Raw genomic sequence first — 15984 nt, 5'->3', positions numbered from 1 at the left:
CTGGAACAGAAGTTGCTACATGGAGAAATCCTATCTCATGTCAGGTGAGATAGTTACAATATAGAGTCATATATTTCAGATGTAGAAAAAGGGGAAAAGAACCAAATTCACCTCAATACCCTCCAATACTTGAAGGAAGCATATAAACAGGAGGGGAAACAGCTGTTTATGAGGATGGATAGTAATAGGACAAGGGGGAATGGTTTTAAACTGAGGCAGGGGAGGTTTAGGTTAGACATTAGGAGGAAGTTTTTCACACAGAGGCTGGTGACGCACTGGAACAGGTTGCCCAAGGAGGCTGTGGATGCCCCATCCCTGCAGGCATTCAAGGCCAGGCTGGATGTGGCTCTGGGCAGCCTGGTCTGCTGGTTGGTGACCCTGCACATAGCAGGAAGTTGGAACTGGATGAGCATTGTGGTCCTTTTCAACCCAGGCCATTCTACGATTCTATGATTCTAAGATTCCACAATTCTATGAACAAAGGAGAAGCTTCTTGCACTATGATTCATTTGTAATTGTACTTTTTTTGTCTCATATCTCCTTGACCTGAGGCTGGAAGAAATGCATCTAAGATCAAACTTGCCTATGCAGTTGCAGACAATCTGCAGGCTTCTCTGTCTTTCCTGCCATTGAACCCAAACCTCAACACACATTAGTGAGAATAGCAGAAATGAATTCTTTTGATTTCTGGCCCAAACCTTGCAGGTTCTACCTGAAAACTCCTTGCTTCCTCTGACAGTTCACACTTCTGTGTCTGAGAGGGGGATCATACTCTGTACAGGGCAGTAAGCATTGTGCCATTGTGGTTGATTGATTTTTTCTGAATAAATTCAACACTTTCTGGTTCTGGTTGTGAGTTGGGGTATTTCCATGTGTCCTTTTCTGAATCTCACCCTGGGTGTAGGCTCCTGAGACCACTGAGAGGAGAGTGTGCTGAATGGAGGGTGATAAACGCCTGGAACCTTCAGGGAGAAGATGGGGTAAAGATGTAGCACATCCTTACGCTACGGTGAGCCCCTGTATTGGCCACCCAGCTCCATAGTTTGGCCTCCTGCTGCAGGACATCTCCTGTTCTCCTCTTCCTCGGCTGTAAAACAGAGCCCTTTGGAGAGGCGTTCCTTTTTGCTGCCAGAAATCCCGGCTAAGCACACACTGCCTGGGTGCATTGAGAGTGAAGGGCACTGAGCAAGGGTAGGAACAACCAGGACGAGGCTGCGTTTGAGCATCTCCTCCGTGTGTGCGAGGCTTTGCTGCCATCCAGTGATGTATCTGTGCTCTGCAGCTCTGCCGGGCCTGGGGGTGCTTTGCAGGAGGTATGGAAAAGGCACCCAAACCCATCCCTCACTGCTGCATTATGCCTTTCTGCTTTCTCCGTGAGAAAATCCAGTTCAGGGGGATGGAAACTGATGCAACGTTAGTAAAAAAGTGACACAGTAGCTTTAGCTGGTGCCTGCAAACAGCTGGTTTCTGTCAGGTCCAAAGAGCAGCTGAGCTGCTATGGCTGAGCTGCTTCATGGCTATCAAGTGCTCAGGACAGAGTGCAAGTCCAAAAACACGGAGGCACTTTGGCATGAGCAGGCTGTTTCATTTCCCAGCTCTTGATCTATTGCTGCAGCTGATTATTAATCTCATTATTAATTAATCTCATGCTGCTAATTCAAACATGGAAAGAGAATGCATGGAGGCACAAAAATCTTGTGGTGGTAGAAGAGGTGAGGACCCAGCAGGGTGACTGCAGGGCTGTAGCATCTTGTCAAGATGATCAGATGCATACTGATAGAATTAAATTGCATTGCTAATAAAAGCTATCAAGTTGTGTGGGTTGCTTCCTCCTGCTCACAATGTGCTCAGCCTCTGTGTGAAGCTCAAATTCATCACGCTGCTCTGAGAGAAGGGAGACATCAGTAGACATCAGTAGAGGAGGCAGACGATGTCAGTGCAGCCCTGTTTTTCCTTTACTGGTTTGATTTCACTGTCCTGCTTGGAGATGTTGTTTTCTGTCAGCTGCTGAAGGATCACAACGAGAGCAGAAAAGCTGGTAAACAAGGGATTAATAACTAACCTGAAGGTGGATGGAAGGCTCGTTTACCTTCCAAAATACACAGAGAATTAAAGACACACGGGCCAAAAACCACCTGCTTACAGCCTGCGGCACTGCAGGATTTGCCCTGCGAATTAGAATTGTGGCGAGCGGCCACGTCCCCAGGGCGGGTCCTGGGGTGACCCTGGGGATGGTCCTGGCGAGGTTTCACCACTGATGGAAGCCTGAGCTCCCCTGAAGAGCAACGCCATGCCCCGCCAACGGCTTATTCCAGCCTGCTGCGAATGGACCTTTTTATTTCGGATATCAGGGAAAAGGGCTTTACAAACAGGGCGGCGAAGCACCGCAACGGGCCGCCCGAGGGCTGCGCAGGGCGCCCCGACCCGCCTCCTTGGCTCGGGGCGGAGCCAGCAAAGGGCTGCGAGCCTCGGGAACGGCCCGAGCCGCGGCGCCGAGGTGAGACGGGTGGCGGGGCAGAGCGGGCCGGGGGAAGGGGAAGCGGGACGGGTAAAACGCTGCGGTGTTGTTGGAAGGAGGGATGGTGGGGAAGGATGGAAGAAGGAAAGAAGTATTTTGGCCAAGGGAGGCCGGCAGGCTTCGCCCCTCCCCCGCAAAAAGAAAAACAAACCAAAACAAAAAATTCCTGGAGGTTTGCTGCGCTCCCTTTGAGTTAAATGCTGCCCTTACTTCGTGTTCAACTCCCTCGAAAAAAATCAGGCTGCTCTAGAAGCGTAATCTCCCTTATCCCCTTTCCTTTCCCCTATTCCTTTTCCCCTTCACTTTTTTCCCTGTTTCCCCCCCCTAACTTTTTTCCACTTTTCTCCTCCCCCCTTCACCCCCTTTCCCCTCCTTTTTCCCACGTCTCTACCCCTTCCCTCCCTTCTCTTTATCCCTTTCCCCCCTTTTCTTTACCTCCTTTTCCTCCCTTCCCCCCTTTCTTTACTTCTTTCTCCTCCTTTCCTTCCCTTCCCCTCTTTTTCCCCCCCTCTTTCCCCTCCCCCTTCTTTTTTTTCCTCCCTTTTCCCCCCTCTTCCCTTCCCCTTTTCCTTCTCTCCCCTTACTGTCTCCTTTCCCATTTCCTTTTTTTTAAAAAAAATTGTTAAGTAATTTTATCTTAAAGCTCCAGCTTTTGCACCCAGCCCTCAGGAAACACCAGGTGCCCACACAGTGACTGAGTAGAGGAAACATGTCCAGGACACTGTTAGAAGGGCACAGGCAAAGCAAACCCACACAACACCATCCTCCAGCCCCATGTGTCTACACAGAAAATATTTTAGGGTCAGTTTGAGTGCTCCCAGCAGAGCAGATTACCCATGACTTTGGCAGTGACCGCAGCGCCCACTCAGCACCGATGGAGTACATCAGCACACGGGGAGGCACGGGGGCCGTGGACTTCGAGGGAGCCCTCTTCTCTGGCTATGCACCTGATGGTGGGCTCTTCATGCCCAGCTGCATCCCCTGGCTGGACAGGCCCACACTGCAACAATGGAGCCACCTCTCCTACCCCGAGTTGGTGAAGGAGATATGTTTCCTCTTTGTCAAGCCTGAACTGATCCCACGTGGCACACTTAGCGGTGAGTCTCAAGTGGGAGCTGCTTGCAGAGATGCCTGTGAGGATTTCGGGGTGTTTGGGTGCTGCCTTAGCTTAAGCATCTTCACAGTGCCCAGAAGATGGAGCCTGCTGCACTATTGCCTGACCTTTTCTCTGCCCCTTTCTCCTCTGTCACCTTGCTGGGGCTTGTTACCTTTTGGAAAATGTGTACCCTGCATGCACATGGGGACTGTGATGATTGCAATAGCAATTGCTAGTGCTGTGGCCCTGCTGACTGCTGGGGGAGTGCAGTGCTAGCACCAGACCTTACCTTTCTGCCAATGGCTTTCAGCTACTCCATGCTGTCTGTGATTCCATTTGTAATGTTTTTAAACCATCCTTTCCACCAGAGGGCAGCTACAACCTCTGTCTCAACAGTGTGCTAATGATAAAAGTTTCCTTTATTTTGTGATTTAACAGTTTGCTTTGGTTGTGTCAGGTTTCCTCTAGAGTTCTTCACTGTGGAGCTATTGAAGGCAATGGAGCTTGGCTGGCTTCCTCCTAATAGCTAAAAACAACTTCTTGGATATGTCACCTCTCCAGCTCGGAGAGTCTTTGCCTTTGCTTTCCAGGAGCACACAGAGCACAGATGCAGGCAACCACAGATAAGTTGTCCTGTACCTATTCTGACAGCACTTTTAATTGTTTTTCCACTAGATCTGATTGACAGGGCTTTCAGCAAGTTCAGACACGAGGATGTTGTTCATCTGTCCAGGCTGAAGGATGGGCTGAATATTTTGGAGCTGTGGCATGGGGTTACTTACGCGTTCAAGGATCTGTCCTTGTCCTGCACTGGGCAGTTTTTACAGTATTTCTTGGAGAAAAAGCAGAAGCACGTCAATGTTCTGGTTGGTGAGTATTTCTCTTTGGAGGGGGAAAGCTTCTGGGAAGGTTTTTACCTTGAGAGCCATCATCCTACAGCCCACCATATAAGTGCCCCAGAGTAGTGGTGTTGCCTCATGGGTGATTGATGAGGGATCCTGTCAATGCCAAGGAGGCTCCTCTAACCAAAAGTATCTCATGGAGCACCTCCACATCTCTTTCTTGAAGTCTGGTGATGCAATTTTGATTGGTGTGTCAACGTTTGCATTTCTTGTTTCTTCATTGCTTTGAAACAGGGACTTCAGGGGACACAGGGAGCTCAGCAATTGAGAGTGTGAGAGGGCAGAAGAATGTGGACATCTTTGTTCTGCTACCCAAAGGGTTGTGCACCCAGATACAGGAACTTCAGATGACCACCGTCATTGAAGACAATGTCCACGTCTTTGTTGGTTGGCATTATTGTAGGATCGTCCATGTTGTGGCCCTGCTGTGTTGAAATTGTGACCCAAAATATCTCCAGGAGCTGCTGGTTTTGCTTCTGCAGCCAGCTGGGTCATTTCCATCAGAGTGACTATGCCCTGCTGTCTTGCTAAGGAGAGGCTCTTTGCCCATGTTCCCACTTTGATGACTGAGTGGTTCAAGACTTTCTCTTCTGGTCTCCATTCACCTGCACTGAATTGTACACCATTTATTGGAACTAAAGGATGAAGGGGTGACCCCACTTCTTTTTCCCCCAATTTTATGGTTTAAGTAACCCCAACTCAAACAGCCCCTGAGACAGACAGCCAGCTCAGGACAATCCTGGCTGCAGCAAACCCCAGGACTTCAGTCTGGCCCTGTTTCTGAGCAGAAATGCTTTGTGCCCCATGGCACTGATTTGGCACTGATTTTGGCACATCTACTCTTTCCTTTTTCTTTCTGACAGTTCACGGGAACAGCGATGAAATCGATGAGCCTATCAAGGAACTGTTTGCTGATGTTGATTTTGCCAGAAGGAACAACCTGATGAGCTTGAATTCGGTCAATTGGTCGAGGATTATGGTGCAGATTGCTCACTACTTCTACGCTTACTTTCGGTGCACCCCGACCCTGGATAGCACCACACTGCCAGTGGTGGAAATTGTTGTGCCAACAGGAGGCGGGGGAAATGTCACAGGTGAAGGGAGGAGAGATGGGTTAGGGAAGAGAAAGAGTGCTCTGTGACCTGAAAATGTTTTGCAAATGCTGGGCATTGCTATTTATTAAAACACCCACTCTCTGGTAGGATTTCTTCAGAACCACTTGTATTTTATTACTCATGTCTGGTTATTACTCATTGAAGAGTCTCTGATGATTTGCAAGGTGCAGAAAATCTGAAACCACCCTTTAATGATGACTGTAGCTATCTTGAGGGTGGACGCATTGGAGAAGGACTGAACATGTTTGGTCCAGAAAAGAGGGAAAATACTGTGGGTCTGATTTCCCAAGTAAGACTTCAGTAGAGGTGTGGAGTTCTCCCTTGTCTTACCTGATTTAGATAGTGTGCTGTCAAGAGGGCCACTCCTAACTGCCTAATCTGGCCCCTTCAGTGTGAATCTTTGACTGCCTCCATCCTGAATTAGGCACACAGCAGTAGTATGAAAAGGATTTAATGCACTCAGCTTTCACTGTATTTCCAGGCTGCCCATCTGAGGCATTATTAATAATCTCCAAGAACCTCCAAACTTCTTCTCTTTTGCTGGAGTGGCACCTGTCTGACCTCTCAATCTCCTGCCTATCCATCTTCAGATCTGGAGATGTTCAGTGGGCTGGTTTGCCAGGAGGTGCATTTTGTCCTAGGATTTTGTAATATGGGGCTCTACCAAGGCATTTAAGATAGATATCTGGAGGTTTATTAGGGGTTGTCGTTTGTGCTCACTTCTGAACTTGGATGCTCAGCTTACAAAACAAATTCTTTGTTAAATCTGTTTTTAACGTTTCTTTCTCAAGTATGCCTGTGTTTTTTCACTTTTGTTTCTAGCTGGCTGTATTGCCCAGAAGATGGGTCTTCCAATTCAGCTGGTTGCTGCAGTTAACAGCAACGACATCATTCACAGGACTGTTAAAGATGGAGATTTCTCACTCTCAGGTCGTGTGAAGGCTACATTAGCATCAGCCATGGATATTCAGGTAGATAATGAATTGGAACAAATGGAAGATAATGAACGTGCGTATTTTTAGATTTTTTTTTCCTTGTACTTTGCTATACCTGGTTTATAAGACTGTAATTTTGCCACTGGCAGTGCCTCTCAGTGATGCACTGGGAGGTGTGAGTCATCCTGAGCATTTATGCTGCAGACTGCTGAGCTGAGACAGATCAAACATCACCTTCTCCCATACTTTTCAAGGCTGGACTTGGTAATCTCTGTTGCTAAATGGTGGATTTCTGGAGATTTGCTGTGTGCGAGCTTGGAAGGAAAGGGCCGTTTTCTCAACACCTCTGTGACACTCAGAAAAGTATAAATCCTGTCACGTCCCAGGGTTTCTGTTGGTGCTTCTGGAAGGCTGCAGCAAGAGCAAGAGAAGGGAAGAAGCTGGAGTAGCCCTGAAGAAATGCCTCATCTATGAACGTCTGCAGTTTGTGCAGAGCAAAACAAGTCCCAGCAGGCAAAGGCATCAGAAATGAAAAGTCATGGGGGGACAGAAAGCAAGTGCCTGGAGACAAATACCAGGAAATAATAACAGCAAATACTCTTTCATACCTACCCTGTGATCCTCAGGGATTGGATCTGCTTCCAAACAAGTGACCTAGGTTTGAAATACTTGGTGTTGTATCACCATGGCCTTAAGCTACTAGAATTTTCCAAGAGCTGTTCAAACACAGTGGGAGAACTTGGGAGCATGGAGGAATACGGTGTTTTGCAGAGAATAAGTTGTTTGCTCCCATCACTGGGCTGCTGTGGCCTGCAGTTTGAAGTTCCTCCCGTAACATGAATATGTGGGGCTCACTCTCCCTTTTGGTTGCCTTTTCTGCAAACTCCAGCTAGTGACTAACTGGAAAGATGAAGGTGAAGCAGAGCTTATAGTGTGGATGACCCCTTTTAAGGAGAACTTCCAGAAGAATCACAGCACACGCTGTGACTTTCAGCATCAGAAGCCAGCCAGGGGATTTATTTTCTGGGCCTGAATTCAGGCAGCAAGACTTAGCTCATGTCCACAAGCCAAAACTTTCCTTGGGAACAGTTTTCAGTGTGACCCATCCTCCTGACTGAGCCCAGGTGTCCTTCTGGACAGCTCTAGCACACGGGACAAAAACAGACCATACAGATGAATAATGTGAAGATCAAGGCTCCCACTGGGGGCCCAGCCCAGACTGTCTGGGTCTAGATAGCAGAGGAAGGCATAAGCTGAAACAGATGGAGGTGGAAGGAAAACTTCTGGGAGTGGGAAAAGCAGAAAGGGAAGCAGAAGAGGCATCAGGAGGATGGGCTGGAGGCACCTCTGGTAGCAGGTCATCAAAGTCCAAGCGTGCTAACAAGTAGTTTCTCAGGACACCTGGGTCAGGACAGCCTAAACCAGGGGACAGCCTAAAGCAAAGGGCAGGCAACACCCGTACTACAATGAAATTACAGGCTGAAGGCGGTGGAAGATGATGGTGGGAAGATGTAGAACAGGAATGGAGCTGTAAGCCACCCAGATAAGGACATCAAAGGCTGAGTAAGTCCCGATGACTTGCCAGGGGAGGACAGGATGGGAGGAACAAGAGGTCATAGGCACTGTCTGGTATATAGAACTCATTAAAAGCCAGCACTTACCTGCAGCAGAGCAGGAATCCTAGAGATGTGGTGAGGACTTTGTATCAGGTGTTCCTTGTGCTGTCTGTTTCTACAATGTACCTTGGTCAAACCACCTGGCTGGACATTGCTCAGTGCTTCTGAGCACATGGGAGTGAGAGAGCAAGCAGTGAGACCCATTTGGGACCCTTTTGTCTGGTATTGCACTGAGTTTTGCTGCGGTGTCGTAACACCGATTGCTACATAGCCATACAGTCCAGTCAGGCCCTATATGTTCCTTATATGTTTACAAAGATTATTGGTCAGCCCTGCAGGGAGCTGAGTGTCTCATTAAGTAACATGGGAGCTGTGTGATTCATAGCAGCATCTGCAGCACTCAGTAAAACCGCTGTATATTTCTGGTTCTTAAATACGTAGCGTGTTATTAGCCTGGTTTCCTCAAGGTGATTATACAGATGTGGTCTCGCTGTCAATTTATCCGTTGTCCCCTCATTAAGTTGTTTTAATCTGATGGTCACTGCCAGACTGCTCAGACGGGTCAGGAGTCTGAAGGACATTGAGTTCCCAAAGAGAGCTTGGGGATGTAGGTGTGCAGGGAGAAGGCACAAAGCCTACCAGCAAGAAGAAGGTGCAACAGGGCCTCAGCCCAAATTAGACATCAGAGAATCCATACAGCTGCTCTCACCCTGAGACAGATGCTCCCATTTCTGCTGCTCACACGTTCCCTTGTCATCTCAGGAGCCGTACAATGTGGAGAGGATCCTCTGGCTGCTCTCAGGTTCTGACAGCCACCTGACAAAAACGCTGATGGAACAATTCACTGTGTCCAAAAGCCTGAAGCTGCCGGAGGATTTGCACAGAAAGGTCAGTCCTTCATACCCGTTCCTCTGTGTGGAAGGAGATTTACTATTTCCAGTTGGTTTTGACTGGAACAGGTTGCCCAAGGAGGCTGTGGATGCCCCATCCCTGGAGGCATCCAAGGCCAGGCTGGATGTGGCTCTGGGCAGCCTGGTCTGCTGGTTGGTGACCTGCACACAGCAGGGGGTTGGAACTGGATGATCACTGTGGTCCTTTTCAACCCAGGCCATTCTATGATTCTATTACTCATTTTCAGAATTAAAAAAATCACATTTTGGAGACTTTCCAAACTAAAATCTAAGAGGAGCTTTATGTCAGTGCAGGTGCATAGAGATGTTTTAAAAAAAAAACAAAAACAAAAACAAAAACAAAAAACCGTTAGATAAAAGCACTTATAGTATTTTTAGGTAGGATATGAAATCACCCCTTCTTGGCCACTCAGTGCCTGCATTAGCTGTGCAGTGAGTCAGGCCAGGGTGGACTGAGCAGTGGATTCTGGCACAAACTGAGTGTGGTGTTGGAGAATGGGTGTGGGGTCCACTACTGCCATTCAGCCTTGATATGGTGAATGGGACCAGGAGTACAAAGCAGAGTGAAATACAAAAGAAAAGTGGAGGTTTGAACTGTGAAGCTCTTTAGGTGAGATGCAGAGATCTACCTCATCACCCAACGTGTGCTGTCCCAAACGAACATCATTTCTGCAGAACCTAGGCCTGCTTGCGTGTCAGAAATTTAAGAAATCCTCACATTACTAAAATACAGATGCAATATATAGACAAGATAATGTGAAAATGCATTATTACAAAACTGGGGGAAGGATACATTTCGAGCAGCACCTTCCTCCAGCTGCAGCAGACATCCCTTGTCTTGATTATGTGGGGGAAACCGCCATCCAGTTGCTACTTCCAGCCTTCCTGTTTCTGTTTTGCTGGGTGCCCATGGCATCAACTCCATTGAAAGGAACACGTGAGGTGATGATGCTCAATGCAAACCTCTGTTTCTCTTGCTGCAGGTTTCGGAGACCCTGCGCTCATGCTCAGCATCTGATGAGGACATCGTGCAAGCCATGCAGCGCTGCTGGGAGGAGAACCACTACCTGCTGTGCCCACACTCAGCCGTGGCTGCTCACTACCACTACTCACATCTGGACAGCTGTGCCAGCAGGTAAGGACCTGCATGGAGACAGGTGTGCTGGTCAGCTGTGTTAAAGGACCAGAGCATCACTTTCCAGCTTGCTTCTCTGCCTACCGCTCGGGGCTGACATCAAAAGATTTCTTGCTTTTCTTTTCAGCACACCCCGCTGTTGCTTAGCTCCAGCCTCAGCTGCCAAATTTCAGGATGCTGTGCTGCGAGCTGGCCTGGTTCCCGAAATCCCTCCCGAAATCACTGCCCTAACAGCGATGGAGACCCGGTCCACTGTCCTGCAGCGAGGCGAGGATTGGGCACGAGTGATCCGGGACCACATCACAGCTGTGGAGCAGTGGTGGGGGAAACAGGGTGCTGCTCTGACCTCCCCGGGACAACAGGGTGTCAATGGACAGGCCTGAGCTTTAGGCATGTGGCTGGATGATACCCCAGGGCTCATTTTCCTTTACCCGAGAGCTCTCTGTTACACTGAGATAGAAACCTATGCTTCCTGTGCAATTAATTATTAGTTGGAACATATTTTAACTCTGAATTATTAGACTCTTTAATAATTTTTTCACAAAAGAACTCTGCAATCATGTTCTCTTTTTTTCCTATAAAGTTACGAATGCTGATTGAAATGCTGAAGGAACATCTTTGTCTCATCATTGTTAGCTGTCACAAAAAGCTCCCTTAAAATTATCTGCAGTCATCACCTACCTTCATTCAGTGATTCTGTCCCTGAGCATCTTGTACCAGACCTACCAGAAGGAGTAATGCTGGGTGTCACTGTCAAGCCATTGTGGTTAGGTATTAAGAGGAAATTCTTTGCTCAGAGGTTGCTGAGGCATGGGAACACTGCCCTGAGGGTTTGTGGGTGCCCCATTCGTGGAGGTGCTCAAGGCCAGGTTGAATGGGGCCGTGGGCAGCCTGAGCTGGTGGGTGGCAGCCAGCCTGTGGCAGGGGTTGGGACTGTATGGGCTTTAAGGTCCCTCCCAAGCCAAACCATTCCATGATTCCATTGCATTGATTCCTGTGTTTTGTTTTATTTTGTCAGCATGGATGGCAGTTAGCAGTTGAAGATATATCTTAGAGCAGCCTCAGCATGAGGGCAGTGTGAGGAGAAGGGAGGAGAAGGAGACCTCCCTGAGAATGGGATCACTCCAAGAGGTCTATGGTGCCTGCTCAGTTCTGGGGGGTGTGCAGATGGGGATTGAGATGCATGTGGTGCATGTGCAGGCAAGGATGGAGCTGCAGGGCTGGGCGAAAGCATTCTGGGAAGCAGAATTGCCATTGCAAGGACTTGTGACATCCCATCTTTGGGTACCAAGATAGGGACTGGGCACTTTTGGGACCTGGGAGCTGTATCCCATAAAGTTGTGCTGTGCTGGATTACAAGGGGCTTGTTTGCACTTTGGAGAGGAGGTTCATGAGCTGCTCATGGAGCTTTTCCACTTCCCAGAGCTCATGTGAAGATTTGAACGCTCATTGCAAACATAAAGGACAGAAATGGGTGGTTGGTTTGTTGTTCTTTTTTTTTCTTTTGTGAAGTGGATGAGAAAAACCAGCATATGGGATCAGGGATCTGAGCTGGAATCGACCTCACAGCAGTGCACACCTTTCAAAGCAACATGCTGCCCTTAGGTTAAGTCGTGTTTAATAGCCCAGAATGTTCAAAGCAGTAAATGCCTCTGTTCCATAACTGCTGGAAATGAACCCAGGGCTGGAGTGAATCTGCTTTTAGGAATCATCCCAGCTACCAAAACTTGCTCAGTGTTAGTATTAAATAGTGGCTGTGTCCCCTGGCTGTGGTTATTATAGGGGTGCCAGCCACTGGACCTACATTGTAGTGCTGTATCTTGCAGCTTTTGGTCCAGTCTTGCTGCAGGCTCTTCCAGGGCAATTTCCACTGAAAGAAATAGGAAATGGGAAATTCCCCTTATCTTCAGACTGAAACTTCAGGACTTTTTCAATACCACGTTCCCATCATGTACATATAAATACATAAATACCTCATGTGGGAGCTGCCTCCACAAGCCGTGCATCTGGCAGGATTCTTTTGTGCCTAAAAAGGGAAAGAAAAATATGGGAATAATTACACCAGGGGGGAAAAATCCCCTTTTGCCATAAAAAAAATAAAAATAAAAAAAATTCCCCATTACATCAAAGGAAGGATAAAAAATGGGAGGGTAATCTGAAGGTTTAGTGGCATTTAGCGGGGTAAAAGAAAATGCTGTGAAGTAAATCAGCATGGGGATTTGCAGAGTATGCAGGGAGAGCAGGGAGCATTGCCCGGGCTGCAAGCTGCTGTGCCCAGTACCCAGGCAGCCTTTCTCATCTCTTCACCACCCCCTGCTTGCTTCCCATCCAAAGTCAGTGGGAGAGAAGGGTTACATGCAACCAGTGAGGCCGCTTCCATCCCCAAAATGAAGTGTTTAAAAATGATGCAAAAATGCAGCTGAAGGCCTTGTATTGGAGTAACAATGCAGCCTTTCCCTTGGCAATTACTTGCTCCTAGTGCTGACTTTTTCATAGAATCACAGAATGGCCTGGGCTGAAAAGGACCACAATGATCATCCAGTTCCAACCCCCTGCTATGTGCAGGTCACCAACCAGCAGACCAGGCTGCCCAGAGCCACATCCAGCCTGGCCTTGAATGCCTCCAGGGATGGGGCATCCACAGCCTCCTTTTACAACCCATTCCAGTGCTTCACCACCCTCTTTGTGATGGCTTTTTTCTTTTAATTAATGATGGAGGTGATGGTGAGATCTCCCCCCTCCTGAGATCTGACCCCCACCATCAGCAGGTCCTTTCATTTTGCAGCATGTTATATGGGTTGAACTCCACCACCTCTAATAGCCGCCTCCCCAAACTTTGTGGTTCTCAGACAGGGCCAACTGCCCTGCTGTAATTTAGCTCTTAATCATAACTGAAGCCACCCTGTGAGGGGGGAGAGGCCTGAAATTGCAGGCAACTCCACATCCAAGAGGAAGGTTGCAAATCCGGCTGGCCAGGAGCAGCAGGATGCATGAGTGAGGGGTTCCACCGAGCTTTGTTTGCAAGAAGAAAGGAAACAATTAATAGTGAATAGGTCTCCTTGCTCCTTTATCGCCCCTGAAGCATCCTGCTGGGGATGGTGTCCTGTGCAGGAGATAGAAGAGGATTAAATTCCTAAATATCCTATAGAGTGGACAAATCTAAGGCACTATGAAACCTCTTTTGGTGCTCTCCAGGCAGGAAAAGCCTGTTTGGTTTGTGTGGAGCCAGGAGTCGGACTCAGTGATCCTTATAGTTCCTTCCAACTTGGGATATTGTGTGATTCCATGTTTTCTGGCAGATGGAGGGGAAGGCATAGATGCTGTAGAATTGCTGTGACCTGCAGAGGGCAATGCACTGCCACACAACCCAGCCCTGCTGTGGGGACAGGCCTGGGGACATCTCCCAGTGAGTTCCATGAGAGGCTCAGGGACCCAATTCATCCCCAGAATGGGTGCTCAGAGCTTCCACACAGGCTGAGTGGAGAGGAACAAATTTGATGGGAAGATGGAAGATGTGAGGAGGAAAGTCATGTGGAAAGGTGGATGCTGGTGGTACCTCTCTATCTGACACCTTAACAGCTGGCTGAGGGCTCTGGCAGATCAACACACTTCTTAGTTAGACAAACATTACTTCTGTGCCTTCCAGAGCTGTGCACAAATCCAGGCCATATCATGAAATAATTCATTTCAACATCAGCTGCTTACCCTTTTCTCCAGCAAAAATTCCAGTTTCCTTCCTCTAAGTAGGTCTGATCCATGCATCCCAGGAAATAGGTGATGCCCACAGTCTCCAGTCATCCTCTGCGGGAACCATGTATCTCACCAGGCATGTTCCCTAGAGACTGGGACACTTCACAGGAAGGGACAATATGGCTGGGGCTCCTTACCCCATGTATTTAATGGGAAGAAGTACGTTGGGATGGAGTTGTAGTGTGTTGGGATGGAGATACAGTGTGTTGGGATGGAGATACAGTGTGTTGGGATGGAGCTGTAGTGTGTTGGGATGGAGATACAATGTGTTGGGATGGAGATACAGTGTGTTGGGATGGAGATACAGTGTGTTGGGATGGAGCTGTAGTGTGTTGGGATGGAGATACAATGTGTTGGGATGGAGATACAGTGTGTTGGGATGGAGATACAATGTGTTGGGATGGAGATACACTGTGTTGGGATGGAGATACAGTGTGTTGGGATGGAGCTGTAGTGTGTTGGGATGGAGATACAATGTGTTGGGATGGAGATACAATGTGTTGGGATGGAGATACAGTGTGTTGGGATGGAGATACAGTATGTTGGGATGGAGCTGTAGTGTGTTGGGATGGAGATACAATGTGTTGGTTTGGAGCTGTAGTGTGTTGGGATGGAGATACAATGTGTTGGGATGGAGATACACTGTGTTGGGATGGAGATACAGTGTGTTGGGATGGAGCTGTAGTGTGTTGGGATGGAGATACAATGTGTTGGGATGGAGATACAGTGTGTTGGGATGGAGATACAGTGTGTTGGGATGGAGATACAGTGTGTTGGGATGGAGATACAGTGTGTTGGGATGGAGATACAGTGTGTTGGGATGGAGATACAATGTGTTGGGATGGAGATACAGTGTGTTGGGATGGAGATACAGTGTGTTGGGATGGAGCTGTAGTGTGTTGGGATGGAGATACAATGTGTTGGGATGGAGATACAATGTGTTGGGATGGAGATACAATGTGTTGGGATGGAGATACAGTGTGTTGGGATGGAGATACAGTGTGTTGGGATGGAGCTGTAGTGTGTTGGGATGGAGATACAATGTGTTGGGATGGAGATACAATGTGTTGGGATGGAGATACAGTGTGTTGGGATGGAGATACAGTATGTTGGGATGGAGCTGTAGTGTGTTGGGATGGAGATACAATGTGTTGGTTTGGAGCTGTAGTGTGTTGGGATGGAGATACAATGTGTTGGGATGGAGCTGTAGTGTGTTGGGATGGAGATACAATGTGTTGGGATGGAGATACACTGTGTTGGGATGGAGATACAGTGTGTTGGGATGGAGCTGTAGTGTGTTGGGATGGAGATACAGTGTGTTGGGATGGAGATACAGTGTGTTGGGATGGAGCTGTAGTGTGTTGGGATGGAGATACAATGTGTTGGTTTGGAGCTGTAGTGTGTTGGGATGGAGATACAATGTGTTGGGTTGGAGCTGTAGTGTATTGGGACGGAGATACAGTGTGTTGGGATGAAGACAATGTGTTTAGAAGAAGATGCATTGGGATGGAGATACAATGTGTTGGGACACAGTGCTGTCTCACATTGCTCAGTTGGTGTTTTCTACCTCACAGTTCATGCATTCCACAACATCTTGCTGTTCTGTGGGCATTTTTGGTGTATGAAATTTGGGATTTAGGACACCTGTCCCAATATGGGTTGAATCTGCCTAGCTAAACATGGAGGTCTGCCCTTTAAGCCATCTGCTTCCAAGTTAGAGGTCATTGCTTCATGCTGTGCCCCATGGAGATGTGGATACCAGTGCTACACTGCAATTCACCACTCCAATCATTAATAGTGTCATTAAAAATGCTATTAATTAAAGGGAAGGATAGAACAACAGGATGTTTGCAGGTCTAGCTGAGATGAAATATGGGCAGTTCCACAAATCTCAAAAAGGCTGAGGATGAGGATGCTATTTCCCTCCAGCAGAGCAGCTCAGCCTTCCTTCATCCTCACCCGTCTGCCTATGGGCACCTACCCTGTCCCTCTATGCACAGGGCTGA

At 48.0% G+C, this 15984-nt stretch overlaps 1 protein-coding gene across 3 annotated transcripts; it reads left to right on the top strand.

Moving 5' to 3' along the window:
- The first annotated feature begins 2315 nt into the window (after nt 1–2315).
- On the top strand, nt 2316–10837 carry THNSL2 (threonine synthase like 2). Of its 3 annotated transcripts, none has more exons than XM_052683038.1 (9): nt 2316–2497; nt 3368–3615; nt 4290–4484; nt 4751–4903; nt 5380–5610; nt 6454–6602; nt 8945–9070; nt 10077–10228; nt 10356–10837. In XM_052683038.1, the coding sequence occupies exons 2-9, from the start codon at nt 3393–3395 to the stop codon at nt 10609–10611; spliced, it is 1485 nt and encodes a 494-aa protein (XP_052538998.1). In that variant the 5' UTR covers nt 2316–2497; nt 3368–3392; the 3' UTR covers nt 10612–10837. The 3 variants fall into 3 exon arrangements, with proteins under 3 accessions (XP_052538998.1, XP_052538996.1, XP_052538997.1); XM_052683036.1 differs by having other exon boundaries at nt 2442–2497; nt 3307–3615; XM_052683037.1 differs by lacking the exons at nt 2316–2497; nt 4751–4903 and having other exon boundaries at nt 3055–3615.
- The last annotated feature ends 5147 nt before the right edge of the window (nt 10838–15984 follow it).

This window comes from Tympanuchus pallidicinctus, unplaced genomic scaffold (genome assembly GCF_026119805.1).
Source record: "Tympanuchus pallidicinctus isolate F22 unplaced genomic scaffold, pur_lepc_1.0 scaffold2, whole genome shotgun sequence".
NCBI classification, from domain to species: domain Eukaryota; kingdom Metazoa; phylum Chordata; class Aves; order Galliformes; family Phasianidae; genus Tympanuchus; species Tympanuchus pallidicinctus.
This window is presented reverse-complemented; position numbering and strand designations above follow the sequence as displayed.